The sequence below is a fragment of the Galleria mellonella genome, unplaced genomic scaffold (assembly GCF_026898425.1).
Source record: "Galleria mellonella isolate WM207_F2 unplaced genomic scaffold, CSIRO_AGI_GalMel_v1 utg28, whole genome shotgun sequence".
Classification (NCBI taxonomy): domain Eukaryota; kingdom Metazoa; phylum Arthropoda; class Insecta; order Lepidoptera; family Pyralidae; genus Galleria; species Galleria mellonella.
Genome location: NW_026442064.1, coordinates 2,567,448 through 2,584,439, shown reverse-complemented (window position 1 = coordinate 2,584,439; position 16,992 = coordinate 2,567,448). Strand labels below are relative to the sequence as shown.

Genomic DNA, 16,992 nt, shown 5'->3' with positions numbered 1-16,992 from the left:
AAGACTTGATGCTCTATCTATATAATCAAATTCAGTTATATTCTTAATCTATGTATTTAGGTATTTACTGGGTTTCCATCGCAACCGATGTGATATTTATCTAGTGCTGCATGATTTATTTGTACTAGAGAGAAGAAAGGACTTTCTAAACGTTTTTAAAGATTTTACATTTTAATTTTCTTTATTTTTCTATTAGCCGTTAAATTTAAAATGTCATTAGTTGAAATATCCCAACACGATGAAGTTATTTACTCAATTCTTGATAAACCACCACCGGAACCGCCTAAGACACCAAGGTAAGGCAATATTCTAGACCAAAATCGTCATCATTTATTTATTAGCCAAATATTATCTCAACTTTATATATAATATATGACTAGCTTTTACCAGCAATTTAGTCTTCGTATCCGGGATAAAAGGTCCACCTCATACAATTCGTATATACCAAATTTCATCGTAATTAGTTAAGCCGTTAAAGTGCTATTAGGTCACTTCTAAAAACGATCACTTTCAAATTTATAATATTAGTAAGGATAAGAAGAAATGTCCAAAGACTTTTACCCGTGTCTATTTAAATTTTACATCTCTTGCTTTATTCACTTTAATTTCTCGTCTTTTATTAATAAAATTAAATAACATTAAGTAATCTCTGAAGAGATGACCTTTAAACACTTGAACAGATCTTCATAAATTGTATTTAAGAAACATGTCGATCCCGTCAGATTTTTAAATAAAAAACCGCATTATAATTGATCTATTCGTTTACGATATCATGGATCCGTAGATACGTCAAATTTATAACACCCCTCTTTTTGCATCGAGAGATAAATAAAAATAAAAAAAATAAAATAAAAAAAAGGCTTTTCTTAAAATTTCTTAAGACTGCAATGTGTGACTCATATATAAGCTATGCAGTTATTTACCATCACGTGGATAGTGTGCTTGTTTGGCATTACAGTAATGTAAAAAAGAATATATATAATGTACCGGTTCCTGATTCTTGGTTGATATATCTCTTAGGCGCTACCTAGCGCTTTACCTTGGCCTATGATATCACGTATTTGTATGAATTAGTCTTCAACCTTTACCTGACATAGTTGTATTGTGTAATTACTAAAATTATGCCAACTCCCTTTTCGATTTTAACTGTACAGTATTTTTTTATACCACTGAGGTGGCAATCAAGTATACGGCCCACCTGATGGTAAGTGTAAGACCGTAGCCTATGAACACCCGCAATAGAGGTATTACGCGTGCGTTGCCGAGTATAGGGCAGATATGGTTTGTTAGTAATGGAATATTATTATATTCGACTACTGACAATCTCATTCTCCATTGTTAGCAATGCGCCTTGTCAGGTCGACCTCCACGCGGTTCCCTCTGGAACTTATTGTGGTTAATTCTTGTGAAATTCGTCACAATGGGCTAACTGATATGCTTTCAACCTTACCTATCTCATTCGTCCATTCCATTATTATTTATTAAAAAAATATGTCTATGAGTATTCGTGTTTGTTACCCATCATAGTCGACAGTTATCAACAAAAAGATCATAATAATGATGTGATCAGGATTGCCATATGCAAATATAGATTTTCACCCAAACGTCAAATTTCAACGTTACCCCAAAAATACAGATTTTTCAAAATTTCGCGAACACAAAAAATGTTTGACCAAAATTGCGATAAAAATACCCAACACGGCAACGCTGGATGTGATTTAATTATTATTTTCTTTAATCGCAGGTATGAATCCAAACTGGAGAGGGAGTTGAAGGAAAGAAAGATCCCACAATTACGACTTACATTCGGTTATGCGGAAACGCCTCTAAAAACCCCAGATAAATTCTTAAGAAAAGGTGAAGGTATTGGGCAACCGAGAAAAAAATCTGATCACAAATGTGTCGTGTCTAGCAACTTACCACCGGTGCCGGAACGCCCACCTCCGGGGAAGAAACCGGAAAAGCCCAAGATCAATTTTAAAGTGGTGAACATAAAGAAGGCTATAAAAACTAAAGGGAAACCCGTGGAACCCAGGCAAGTTTCTGAACTTATATACATAGTTCGTAAAATTCACATGCATAAGGATTAGAATTGCATGAACTAGGTAGTAGTTGTTAATTTATTCTTTCGTGTTATTCACACGTATTTTAAATACACAATCGCGACTTAACGCGATATAAAAACTTTTACAGGTAAATAGTACCTACATACCTGCTTCATATATGTACAATAGCGTATATTGTACATATATGAAGCATTTGCTTGCTATTGTACATATATTTATACATGGTGGACTTAATGCTAAAAGCATTCTCTCCCAGACAACTTTAGGGAAGTGTTAGAATACTCGAATGAGGTACTAGTAATTGATAAAATTTACGTACGTATAAATAAATATATATACATAACAAATATACTTACACATATATCAGATGTATTATTATATTTATACATACTTTTATACATTCACTTATAGATATTATGATATACTAAAATGTACACAGGTGGATTTATCCCTTAAAGGGATTTCTTCCATTTAACCTCGAGAATCCGAAAGGAGAAAGTATTTATAGGTTTAGTATAAAAAGCGTAACATAGAAGGTGCAAAATTAATAATTTATTAATTTATATATTATACATGGAGATGAGAATACTACAAGAATGTAGGTTACGATTACCATAGGTAGTTCTGAACTATGCTGTGTTCTAGCCTGAGAACCAGAGAGAAGGTTCATGGTTGGTATACTTTTAGTTTTCTGGAGGCTAATAGATACTATCAACGTCATCATATTCACCATTTTTTTTTAATGACTGATTATGATATGGTAACCCCGTCTGTGCTATCGGTAGACACTGGCGGGGCACCAGTGAGGGTTGACAGATGAAGGTGAAAGTAGATCAGTTAGCCCATCCTGACGAATTAAACTAGAATTAGTCACGATGGTTTCTAGGAGGAACCACGTGGAGATCGACCTGACGGGGTATATTGCTAGTAATAGGGCTATTTGACCCCATTACTAACAATCTCTTTCTCCCCTCATATTCACCATTAACTATAAACTGCTGAACCTATGTCTCCCTTAAGGGGGCTATGTCTTCTATACACCTCATAGAATCTTAATTATAATTTTAGCTTACATTAATAACTTACGTATCTATATAGGTTCATCTTATTAGCTTATGTTTTGTAATCTTTAAAGGTTAGTAGACACTAGAGATGGACATATAAAAAAGATAAAGGGCTCTGGCGAAGTGCCAGAGTACTGTCTAAGGCCGGACTTCGGGAAAATGCCCGCTTACTTGGTGAAAAGGAATAGGCGTATACAAAGAGAATTGGAGAAGATCAAACATGCTGAGGAAAATAGGGAGAGTCTGTGCAAGCAAGTCTCTGAGGAGGAACGACAAAAGTTGTTAGAGGTAATTAGGCTTAATTAGACTAGTTCGGTTTACCATCATTTCAGATGTTAACTGCTAAACATAAGAGGAATGTCCTCTTCATCTCTTCCATTCTAGTTGTCTATGGGGGAGCATAGACAACTGTAATGAATGACCCTGAGTCACTTGCATCCAGCTTATTGCAATACATTCGAGATTGTCGCTCCATCTAGCTAAAGATCGTTCCACACTGCGGTGGTCGCCACTCCGGATTTTAGTTAGACCACAATAAACATTTATTTTACTTTCAGGATCTTAAACACAACTGGCAACTGATGCAGAAAGCATTCCTCCAACTCCCAATGCTAACGGACACCATCCCGAAGATACTCAAGAAAACAAAAATGGAGCAAGAACTGAGGCAGTTGGAGAAAGATATAGCTTTAATTGAGAGCAATCCGTTCATTTATATTTACGATTAAAAATATAATGTGATTGAGCAAATTTTAATGCTAATAGCATTGCTATAAGGTTTCAAATCTATTGTAGCATCTAAAATGTTATGCAATGCTCTCATGACGAAAATACTCAACTCTTAACTCAAAATTGTAGAAAACACCAAAATTGTAAAAGAAAACCATTGGGACACACTGCATGATCATGCTAAGAATATCAGGATATATCTTTGAGAGTGTGAACGTATTTTTTTAAACCTATACTTATTTAGAAGGAGAAGGGATAAACTGAACATTCGTCATACAACCTACTTTACGAAGGCTAGAAGCAGGAAATTTTGCGAAGGGCAGCATTTTTCTTTGCATACACAACTCCTGTGGAAAATTTCAAGTAGGTCAAGTGACGTAATGGAACATTAGATAGGCTTTCAGTCGACTGGAATACCCACAACATTATTTCATTATTTGTTATTGTTCGCTATTCTAAGATGCATAAAAAAATTGTATGTTCGAAGCTGGAGAAACAATAAGATGAATCGATTGGAATCCTTTTAGGAGTGTCCTGAAAAACACGAGAAAAAAGTTTGAGCTTTCTATATTAATTTGTACCGATAGGTCACGAGATGCAAATTTTTTTTCCATTATTTTTCTAAAAATGATCCTTTTAGAAAAAAATATTTTTATTGCTAAATACTCATTTAATCATTAATAATAGAAATGGAAAACTTGAATGGCTTTTTACTGGCACTTAAAGCCATAATTTTATATTGCACTAGTTTTTACCCGTGACTTCGTCCGCTTGACCGAAATAAAAGGTTGTCTTCTGCATCCCAAATAGTATACCAAATTTGATAGTAAATGGTTAAGCCGTTAAGGCTTTCACATATAAATGTATAATAATAACGTAAATAAAACAACGATTGGACAAAATCAATAATAAATTTATTTTGACCAACGAATTACAATGTTCACAAAAATATGGAATGTGGGATTGTGCCTATATATCTTAAACCTAATTGACTAGATTTACCTAGACTAGCTACGTACAGAGACTGAGCCTCTATCTCACAGATATGTCGCCGTGTCACTACCCTAGTGATTCTATAATAACAGTTGTACAAGAAGCAACCACTGGGGCCAATTCTGAGGCGCTATTTCTCTAATATTTAAATTTGATAGTTTAATGAAATTACCGTTTTATGCACCATTTTAAACTAAATATATAAAAAAAAAAACTAAATAAAGTCAGGTTAGTTACATTATTTATAACTTCAGAACGGTGGACATATTTTGACGATGTATGGTTTGTTGGATTCGTCTCCAACCCTAAATAACAGAGTAACTATTAAAATATTGGAAAAATTTACGAAAAATAAAATTTTAGACTGTTAGACGATACTAGGTTCCATCGGGTGAGGTAGTTTATAATAATTCGCCCTTACACGCATTAGAAATTTAGTTCTCTTTGGTCTTCAGAGTAAAAATTTTGCTGTAATATCAAATAGAAACGTTAATTTTAGAATAAGGTTTAGAAGAATAGATTTTCAGAATCGACCCCATTTTCTTTGAATTACAATGAATGGAAAATAACCTGGAAATAATAGAAACATTGAAAGACGGCATGTTTCGGAAACTAGACCTTAGATAAATACTCTATACAAGGTGATATCAGGAATCTTTTAACGGAACGCTTTAATAATGACACTTGAATGTTTACACAGTATATGTGCGATCCGCCGACTTGATTTAGCCTACTGGCGCGTTTTGCCAACTTGACTATTCGCCAACAACGCGTATGTAAATACGACTGTCCAAAAGAATGTTTTCGGAGTTCATGTCTGTATAAGACATTCTTTATTTGATCATAATAAATTCTTTATATAAAAATATAAATAATAATAAATCGCTAAATATGTTACTAAAGGCAAAGCTTATATATTATCATATTACATTTAAGAACGACTCGAATTCGGCAATTTATATGAAGAGAAAAATTGGAAAAATTGCCCGGAAAAACGAAAACCTCATTTATTCCAAATAAACTATTAGCTATGGACAGAACAACGTCAGGTCAGCTTCACGACGTATGAATAGTTATGAATGGGGTATTGTTAGGATTCTTGACATGTTATATTTTTATTTTTAATAGTTCACTTTTTAGGTTGTAATTTGTGGAGCAAAATGTAAAGGAAGCCAGTGATCTAGGTATCACCTTATATAGTGTTTTATCTAAGGCTTACCATACACTAGTGTTAATTATAACATTATTGAACACTGGTGCTTATGATAAATACTTTTCAATACTATAAATTCAGGAACAAACAGAATGACTCTTTAAGGCGGTTTTGCACCTACTAAATTTTACTATTACTTTGCCTACAGATTATACTTAGAGCCGGTTTTAAGAAGAGTTTTGTTAGAGAATCATTTTGACTAATCAAACATTGATGACGTTTACATTTTCACACCCATTTTTGGCACAGAAATGTAAACATATTGTCGCACAACTACGCATTAAGTGCAACAGGTAAATTTAGCTAAACCATAGAAACCAATGGGCGACCACCAACTCTATAATCTTTTGACATTCTATAAAGCTGGGTCCACACGTGTGTAACATGCATTGTAATATGTGTAATGTAACGTATGCGCCGGCAGGCCATTCAATCTGATACCGGTATTTAGGTGAACTGTTACTGAAATGTAACTAATCTATGATGATAATAAAGTGTGCTACAAGAATTAAAAGTATTATTAATAAGACTATTATAGTCTTATATTAATAAAGTATCTATTTACTTACAACATGAACACAAGTTATTAGAACTATTTGCGTTGCATTACATGATACAATATACGTTACACAGGTAGGTAGACGCAGCACAATATAATAAGTCTATGTACAAAAATAATTTGTAAATATACGCTCCATAAGCGTTATTCATTTATATTTCGATGGTTTTAAGATTGGAGGGCCGTCTCGACGTTGAAACTTGATGCCTTATTAATAATTATCATAAATGCAAATCGGAAGAACGGGACACAACACAAGGGTTTGGGAACATTATATTTGCTCAATTAATCTTTTTTTTTTTAAATAATAATTACATATAGCAATTAAATAACTGTTAATATGTGTTTGATTAATAAAGCAAAATAATGCTTCTTTGGCAATGGACAGGTATACAATATTATTCCTATCTATAAATTATGACTAAATTTAAGTGATAGGGTGAGTATAGACCGCTAACAAGCTCATGTTATAGTTAATGTAACATAAGTATGCCATCATACAGCAATGTTACATCTCATATGTACTCACTGATCACCATATACTTCTGAGCGGTTTGTTGCATGTTACATTACATGTTTAATACTGTTGATGGATATTCATCCTTATTTTTTAACTCTACTTTTTTAAGTCTCACTTATACTACATATTACATCAATGCCACTATTTTCTAACTGTTCAGGCTATAGTGATAAATAAATTGATAGTGCTAGAGTCTAAAGTCTAATACAGTGGCAGGCAGCAAGTTTCAAAATTTAATTCTATAACAATGTTCACATAAAAATACATTTTGTAAGATAAAGCGCCCATTTTGTGGAATACTTTGATATTTTAATAATAAACTTCATAGTTTTAATTTTTATCAAATAATATTTACAATTTACTGAGTTTAGACATTTTCTTACATCTCCATGTTGTGACGTATGTCAGTTTTTAACGAATATTAATCGATCGATTACTGGAATGTCAAATTACAATTTACAAATAAAATATTAATGAAACTTAAAGAAAAACAACAATAGTTTAGATAATAATAATACTTACATGAAATATACAACAAAAGAGAGCAACATAAACTTATTTTGTACAACAAAGTAAGTTTCTGGTTCATAAGGAAAGAAGTAACCAATCTTTGATTCTTCTAACATATTTAAAGTATTGATGATATTGATTAAGTGATTAAGTTAGATCCTTTATGCACAATTCACGAGTGAAGATTGAACAAGCACTAATATAAGCATTATTTATATCAGGGTTCATAAGAAGTTACGGTTAGCTACGTATAAGTAACCTGTTACGTCATAGTTCTGAAACACAGCGGTGGGGAAAATTGGACCTTATTGTAATGATAAAATCTCCTTACACAAATGCTAATATTTTACTATTATCATTACATTATGTTGGTACTTGTAACAAAGCCGTCCGAATGTGCTGATTTTATTGCTTCGTTTTCCCTTCTGAATATAGTCTAGTTTTGCTTTTTTTTTTTCACAATTTATCTATTACAATATTTATTTTTACAAATCAAACATCTTTTTTTTTGCAGTTCCTTTCTGCATACGCTAAGATCGACCCCAATCGACTTACAATATTCCGATATATCGTCATGTTGGTACTACCTGAATGACAAAATAAAGCAAATGTTATTTACAAATAAAATTTATTAATTAATTTCATAGGTGCCACAAGTATTAGTCAATAGGATGTCCTCTTTTCGTTAAAGATCTTCTCTGTCTGTGCAACTGATTCATGCCAGCCCTATTCCAGGCCATATCTTTAACCTCCCTATATGACATGACACCTAGTGTTTACGATAGGATGTCATGAATAAATAATAAAAGATTGTTGTAACAACAAAAAAAAATTCAATAATTGTCAGAAATGACAACTAAGGTCATAAGATTTTCGCAATTGTGCATGTATGTAGAGGTCGTAAAAGATTAACTTAGGTTTAAAAAAATAATAATAAAAGACAGGATACTTTCAGATTAGTTTTATAAAAAAATTATTAAAATAGGATCAGTAATTTAAAACAAAAAAAAAAAAAAACGTTTTCTGTGTGTGCGACTGTGACAAAATAAGTTATTTTAATTTAAAAACTAAACTACTTAATAGATTTCGACAAAATTTTGATTGGAACTAATCTGTAAATATATCTTTGAAATAATATTAATCATTACTACAGGTGCAATAAACCCTTCTTTGCATGATTTTTTTTTATTGGTGAAAAAAATCAAGATGATAAAATTCCTGTCCAAAATTAAAGGAAAAATGGTAAAAAAAAATTGTCAGCTATGTTTTTTTTCTGCAATGGACATTAAAAAGGTATCCAAACACGATCAACTTAAAGTGAACTTGGTCTTTTATATAATTTTTGGGCATTCAATGTTATGATGGAAATTTCCACCATAATGCAAAGAAGGATCAAATTCAGCTGTGATCTATGGACGTATTCGTACGTAAAAATCTAATTTATTATTAAAAACTTACAGGATCATAGCAGATATTGTAGCGCCACTCGTCACACCTCAGGCAACGCTGTGTAGAAAAAATATATACATATTAATCGTACAGTGTATTGTTTTTTTTTATACAACTTAGAATGGCAAACAAGCTGACGGCCCACCTGATGGAAAGTGGTAACCGTCGCTTCTAGATATGAGCAGTACCATGGATATAACAGAGTTTACTGTTTCGCCCATGTTACCCCCCATGCGTTGCCATTCCTGAGGACTCGGGTGTTATGCCTCTGTACCCAGTAAATTCACGCCATATCCCACCCTTCAAACCGAAACACAGCCATGCAAACACAACTGCTTCACGGTTGAAACACGAATTGTAACCATAAACCAAGTCAATTATTATTTTATTGATGTAACAGCCGTTAACTGTCCACCGCTGAATATAGGCCTCTCTCTATTGGTGGGTTTGGCCAGTTGCCACGCTTGGCAGGCGGGTTGACGACCGCAGTTAGGCGTTGGAGATGTTAAGAGGGACACTGCTGCCTTTAGTCGCATCTTATGACACTCAAAGGAACAGTAGCTTATTCTATGCCGGGACCACACGAAAACATTACGCCGACCCCAAATATATATGGGGAAAAAACAAGAAGAAGATATTTTTGTGAAATTACTATTTTATAGACTATCCTAAAAGGGTAATATCTTCTTTTTTCATTCATCTCCATTTGCAGTCATCATACAGTCCATCCATCTCTCTTTTTGGGATTTTCTCTACACTTTCAATTTGCAATTTCATGAAAATATACATACATATATATCTGTCACGCCTGTCTCCCATTAGGGTAGGCAGAAACAATACAACGCCAAATGCTTCGATTCAAACAAACCTCTTTCGCTTCTTCCACATTCATCAATCTTTTCATACACGCTCGCCGGTTACGGGCACTTTATAAGAATTAAAATATCAAATCAAAATATTAGGTAAAGAGAAAATACATCTCAATACGGTTCCAATGTTGTATCAACATGCTGTAGAGTTCATGGTTACAAGTTTCCACCTAGCGAGCTTGTCGAATAAGGTGATAAGGTAAAATAGTTATAATAATATAGTTAATTTAATTAAAAAAAAGTCTTATTCTAAATACACAATCGAGACTTAACGTGATGTAAAAGTCTTTATAGATAAATCCAATCCACGTCTAAATGTCGGCAATAAAGAAGCAGGTATGTAGGTACTATTAGGTACTATATTATATAATAATAAGTAGGGATACATATTTACATTATTACATGTATAACATCTCCATAATTAGAAATAATAGGATCTTCATCGTGCCTCCAATCAAACTGTTTATAATTACTCCTCTCAATCCAAAGGTTGCCTGCAAGAGATCGCTTTTAGCGATAAGGTCGCCCATTGTTTTCTCATTGTGATTATTTCTTGTAATTGTTATATCTATAAGTTTACTATTAATATATAATCTTTTGGAGGAAACAATAAAGTGTATCTAAAATGTAATGTAATGTAAATAGGACTCTTATTTTCTGCGCTTAGCCTCTTATTTGGGTCGTTGTGCGTATGAGTCGTGGTTAGTAAAGCCAACCTAGTTCTGCCCAGAAGCACAGAAGCTTCCTGGGATCTTCATAGGCCTCACTGAGCCACCTCACCGTTCCGAAGATTTCTAAACGTTGATGGGCCACAGCTTCACGTCCAGGATTATGTGAGCAGCCGTTTCTTCGGCGTCGAAATAGCCTCAACATAGAGGGCTGTCTGTGGCTCCTATTGTGTATAAATGTTTGTTTAATGGACAATAGCCCGTTATTGTCCCTATGATTACTTTAAGATTTTTTCTATCTAGATGTAATAAACGTTTTGATAGTCGTTGATTCAACGTAGGCACGGCCAATTTTGGTTGTCTGCAATCAGTAGCCTATATCCATCTTTGGTTTTGTATGTCAGCGGATTTTTGACGAATTCATATTCGAAATTGCGAGAACGGAAGAGGAAGAAGTGGATACGGGCCTACCACCCTCGTTCCTGAGCCTCTTCTAGGTAGTTCGTCTGCGGCATCGTTACCATAAGATCCACTATGCCCTCTTATCCATTGGAGGATAATTCTTAGGAGTTATAATCTCGGTTATTTCAAAAGTATCTATCTATGTACCTTACCTGTAAAGGTAAATAGTACGTAGATAGATACTCTTTATCACCTTTTACCTTTACATCGCGTCAAATCCCGATTGTGTATTTAAAACATATGTAAACAGCGCGAAAGTTTAAAATTAACTAAAAAAATGTTAGATCAACTGTTTAGGCCGGGGGGAAGGGATTGTTAGCAATGGAGTTTGACAGCCCCATTGCTAGCAATATGCGCTATTAGGTCGACCTCCACGTGGTTCCCCCTGGAAACCATCGTGAACAATTCTTGTTGAATTCGTCACGATGGGCTAACTGACCTGTTTCATCCTCATCTATAATTCTTCACTGGTGCCCCGCCGGTGTATACCGATAGCGCGGGTGGGGATACCATTCCATTATCACCCATTAAAAAAAACTGTTTAGGCTACAAAAATTGACAATGGAAACCGGTGTTTATCACATAGTAACCAATAACATCTCGACTACTAATAGTCATGTGGGGACATAGCCCTCTCACGTGATACTGTTGTAGTGTCTGGTAGATAACGAGTCATTATCGGACACCGTGAAAAACAACCATAAATTTACTGCCTTATCTTTAAGACAACATAAGCCAGGCACTATTATGTAAAAAGTAGAGAAATACTTACATTTTAGCCGATTTCTTGTTAAGTTTCTGATAAATGGATCCTTTGGCAATACCAGCGGGACCCTTCGCTAGGCCGGAGGGTCCTCTGGCGAGGCTGACTGGCCGCTCGCGCGGGTCCGGACCTTCAGGTTTCACAGACTGTCCTGTCCTGAGGTCAGGGTTGGGTCCATTCCACGCAAGATAATCTAATCTGTAATAATTGATAACAATCACTAAACCAATTCTACTAAAACATAAGGATTTAAATTTATTTTACCCATTATTATGGAAGAAATCGGAGGTACAAAACATATAGGTTCTATATCGGGCTTAGATTATATAGATAGAATGACTGCATACAAATGTTTCGAGAAAACCGGGTCAACTTTTTTATACATAGCGTATTTGTTGCGTGATAAATAGTTATGAGTGTTTCCTTTATAATTTCTATATTTATTTTAATTTTTAAATTCTTTTCATCTTTTAAGACGTAAAAAATAATTTTATTTATTAAATAATTAAATTTGGATACGTCGAGGTACATTGTGTGCGTAAGTATATAGAACGCTGATAAAAAACAACGAGTCAGCTAATTTGATAATTAGCTGTCAAAAAGTCGACCCGCTTTTGATACTCGACGCTCTATATAAATTTTCGAGTACACATGATTGCTAGAGATGATAAAAAAATGAAATACAAAATTGAGTGATGAATATATATATATATATAAAGAGGAAGAAAGACCTATGTTCAGCAGTGGACATTTAGAAGTTATGGTGGAATGAAGAAATCCACACGAATCCTAGGTAGTCGTGTAACATAATTACCAGTATCCTAAATGACCTTTGAAAGAATAAAAAATATAATATCGTTCTAAGAAAAACTAAAAGTACCCCGTATAAGTAAATACATACAAAAGTAAGCTGTCTTTGGGGCCTTGTCGCAGCGTAGGGTTGGGCCCGTTTTTAGGCACGCTGTACTGGGATTTGTGCTTCGGTTCTGTGCTGCTGCTAGATTTCAGGATTGGCCTGAAATATCATATCAATTGTTATATACATCTTTATTGCGAACAACTATTTCACAGCTATTTCCAACTATAACACACACTCAGATATAAATTTTGTATAATAAATACCATTTAGGAATCTAATTTTTTTTTTTTTAATAATAAAAAATCTATTACCTATATGAGAAGAAAACCATGCAACCGAGGGCCTATTGTAAATATTTTAAACAGAGAGACTATTTGTTATAATCATCTACATATATGTGTGAAGAAGTATTCGAAAACAAAAGTGTGGTGAATAGAAAGCTAAACTAAATATAATATGACCATGAATATAATGATTTTATTGTTTGCGATATCTAAAATCAACAGTTATCACCTCTAACTTCTACAACACTGTAATGACGCTACTGGGAGAAAAAAATCATGAACATCATTCTAAAGTAGTGTTCTATCAGCGAAGTATGGGCCAGAAAACAGCTGGAAGGGCTAGGTCAGTATTTTTTCTTTATACGACCCATATTTCTTTGAGAATAGAATTTTATCTTTGTTAATAGAACACTCCTTTAAATATGTCGGTGGTTCAAGTTTTCATGCAGTGTAAAGGACAAATGTGCTTGCTACTATCAACTTACACATAGCATGCGATCTAGGTAACAATTACATACACAGCGAATAGTGTAATTTCGTATCTAAGTAAAGGGAAATAGAATTCTTATTCTATCAAATTAATACATAGTCTGTATTAATCTAATATGTTCTATTAACAATCAAATATCATTTTACTAGCAAGACGAAGTACGAAGATGGATATAGTATAGCGTCTCATTATTTTTAATTTAATGAGTTTATAAGAACATAAACAACAATTATAGCACTGATGCACCCACTCTTTTCATTATCCAAAAAAAATTAATACGAATTTTAATTAACATCAAATCAACAGATAGCTGTAGACCTTATTTCCAAAATTACAAAATACTTACTCTACCATGCATATATATTTTGGAAATTAGCAAATTTGTAAGGAAATATCAAGTTTTCTACAAAAAACGTGATGATGTACCTTCCAAATATTGTCTTAGACAGAGAAATAAACTCCAACTACCTTCCTCTCGACTTAAACTTCATTTGTCAAGCCCTTATGTAATGTCTGTAAACATTTATAATCATCTACCGGAAACATTACGAAATGAACAGAACAATAAAGTATTCATATCACAATTAAAACAACTATTAGCTAAAAAATGTTATTACGATATAGATGAATATTTAAATGATAAAAATTTTTAATAAAAAAATAACGCATAATATATAAATATAATTTATATATAATTAATTATTAATTAATAATACTAAAATTGATAATGATACTAAAAAGATATAAAAATATGAACAACTACATTAAATTGCATTAAAATAAAATAAAACATATGGAAATAAAAAAAATTCGTTAAAATAATAAAATAATTAAATTAATTTGGAATTTAATTCGAATTTAATTAAATTGATGAAATTGAAATTGAATTATTTAAATCTATATGACAATTTAAGGATCGTCGCCCTCCTCGCTTCTAATTGCTGCGCCCGACAGGGTCTACAATGTACTTTATCCATTATTAACATCTTTCATAATAATATTGTAGAATGCAATAAATTGAATTGAATTGAATTGAATTAATAGTTTTTTTTTTTTATACAACTTAGAATGGCAAACAAGCTGATGGCCCACCTGATGGAAACTGGTAACCGTCGCCTATAGACATGAGCAGTGCCATGGGCACAACAGAGTATACTGTTTCGCCCATGTTACCCCCCATGCGTTGCCATTCCTGAGGACTCAGGTGTTATTCCTCTGTACCCTGTAAATTCACGCCATATCCCACCTTTCAAACCGAAACACAGCCATGCATACACAACTGCTTCACGGTTGAAACACGAATGGGACAGAGGTACCCAAGCAATCGACTTTTGTACAAAGTCTCCCTCTGGTAAAATGTTTTATACTGGTTATTGGATTAGAGTCATTTTGTTAAATTCTGCTATTAGTATGTATGTAACAGCCAATAATCGAAGATTAAACATTATAAACACACACTACCAGAGGGAGACTTTGTACAAAAGTCATTTGCTTGGTCCTCTCGATCCCATTCGTGTTACTACCGTGAGGCAGTTGTGTTTGCATGGCTGTGTTTCGGTTTGAAGGGATATGGTGTGCATTTACTGGATACAGAGGAATAACACCCGAATCCTCAGGAATGGTAACGCATGGGGGGTCTCATGGGCGAAAAAGTATACTCTGTTATGTCCATAGTACAGCTATATATATATGGTAGTGAACTTATAGGGTACAGAGGCATAACACCCGAGTTCTCAGGAATGGCAACGCATGGGGGGTCTCATGGGCGAAACAGTATACTCTGTAATGTTTATGGTAGTGCTCATATCTAAAGGCAACAGTTACTATTTTCCATCAGCTGTTAGCTTGTTTGCCATTCTAAGTTGCATAAAAAAAATACATTATTACAACCAGAAGTCCCACAACCTTCTATATTTGTCATCAATCTCCGACTGCCATTTAGTTCCAGTTAACCAGTGATATGGACTTCCGCAAGATAACATTTAGTTCAGTAAAATGTGTAGTAGTGATTGTCATAATCTGTTTCATAAAACTTAATAAAAAAAATAATAATGAACTTTTGTTGAAATTATTTTGTGATAATTAACTCGAAAACTACTAAATGAATTTTTACGTGGTCGCAATTAATTAACTAATCTTAATGAACTAATTAATTAATTTAAACTCATTAATCAATTGAGCGTTTCCTGAAAAAGATTTAGGTATATTTTTACATTCCTTCAGGTTTTCTGTAAATTGTTTAAAATAAAATTATGATTATTAATGATGACGAAATAAATCAAGCCACCTGGAAGCTTTCATCGATAACGCTGTCTAACCCGTTTGATATATAATATAATAAAACAATGTATGGTTCTATTGTTTCCCATGTATATAGCTCTACAAAAGAATCTGCCATGGTATACGTTTATCTTTTAAAGATAGCTTACTATACCCATTATGGTATTTGTAAAAGCTATTTTGATATATACAGTAATTATTCAGTAACAAATATTTGCAGGGTAGGAAATAAAATACAAAAAAAAATATACTCCAAGCAGTGTGGCAATACGTTACAATTACATCTAATAAAAGAATAATTATTATTGTTGTAATTAATTAAAATAATAATTAATCGTCCGCATTGTACGCCGGTTTCTCTCCCTGGGGCCCTGAACCCCGGCGGTGCTTCTACCGGGGGTTAGTTTACCATCTCTTCTCCTTTAGAGGGGAGATGTGAATTTTTTAAAAGAAAAAAAGAAGCTCATACTTGACACAACAAGCTGATGCAATATATATAAGCACATATACTCTACTACCCGTGCGAAGCCGGGATTGGTCGCTAGTTATTCATAAGCAACAACACCATGCTTTTTGCACCACACCATCAAAACACCATCTAAATACAGTCACGAACACAAAACATGTCACAATGTCACACATATACTCACACTATACACACACACTATACACATATACCTAGATTTGTTAAATTGCCTTGTCACATCAAGGTTTATAGATGTGTTCATGTTGGGACTCTCAAATTCGTCAATATATGTATATTTGATGAAGTAAAAAACAGTTATCTATGTAGAAAAGTTATGGAAAGGGTAAAACAAAGTGAAATTCAACAATTTTAACAGCTCAGTATAATACTTGCAGTTCCGATAAACGTTTCGACCTATCCGGTGAATTTTTTTTTTCTTATAATGATAACAACTATCGTATCTATTAATTCAGAGCAAACACTATACATTTATAAAATTTCATTAAAATATGTCGAGCTATTTACAAAATTTAAGGTGAACGAACACGGAATTTTTATATATTAAAATATCCAACATTTGTAATACAAAAAATTTCAACTTTGACACAATTTGTATGAAATCGACGTGAGAACAAAAAGCGTTTAAATTAAAAAGAAATATTAAAATCGGTTTACAATTGGCAAATATCGCGTTAGATATATAAGTGCAAGTTCAAGCATCTTTTTGAAGTTAGAAAGAATGAAAATT

The 16,992-nt window shown here is 33.3% G+C and overlaps 2 protein-coding genes across 8 annotated transcripts in view; one reads left to right on the top strand and one right to left on the bottom strand.

The window, feature by feature from the left end:
• Nucleotides 1-85: 85 nt before the first annotated feature.
• LOC113521606 (enkurin) lies at nucleotides 86-4,919 on the top strand. The gene is made up of 4 exons (XM_026907189.3): nucleotides 86-296; nucleotides 1,745-2,035; nucleotides 3,202-3,418; nucleotides 3,688-4,919. Exons 1-4 carry the CDS (start codon nucleotides 211-213, stop codon nucleotides 3,856-3,858), a joined length of 765 nt encoding a protein of 254 aa, XP_026762990.2. The 5' UTR covers nucleotides 86-210; the 3' UTR covers nucleotides 3,859-4,919.
• A 798-nt stretch (nucleotides 4,920-5,717) lies between these two features.
• LOC113522320 (uncharacterized) overlaps nucleotides 5,718-16,992 on the bottom strand; it is a 35,236-nt gene continuing 23,961 nt past the window's right edge. For all 7 annotated transcript variants that reach the window (XM_052895485.1, XM_052895486.1, XM_052895484.1 and 4 more), the window contains 4 exons: nucleotides 12,767-12,880; nucleotides 11,875-12,063; nucleotides 9,113-9,160; nucleotides 5,718-8,241 (listed from right to left, as the gene is read on the bottom strand). In XM_052895485.1, coding sequence (XP_052751445.1) covers nucleotides 9,151-9,160; nucleotides 11,875-12,063; nucleotides 12,767-12,880 — 313 coding nt within the window. In that variant the 3' untranslated portion in view covers nucleotides 5,718-8,241; nucleotides 9,113-9,150. The remainder of the gene's footprint in view (nucleotides 8,242-9,112; nucleotides 9,161-11,874; nucleotides 12,064-12,766; nucleotides 12,881-16,992) is intronic.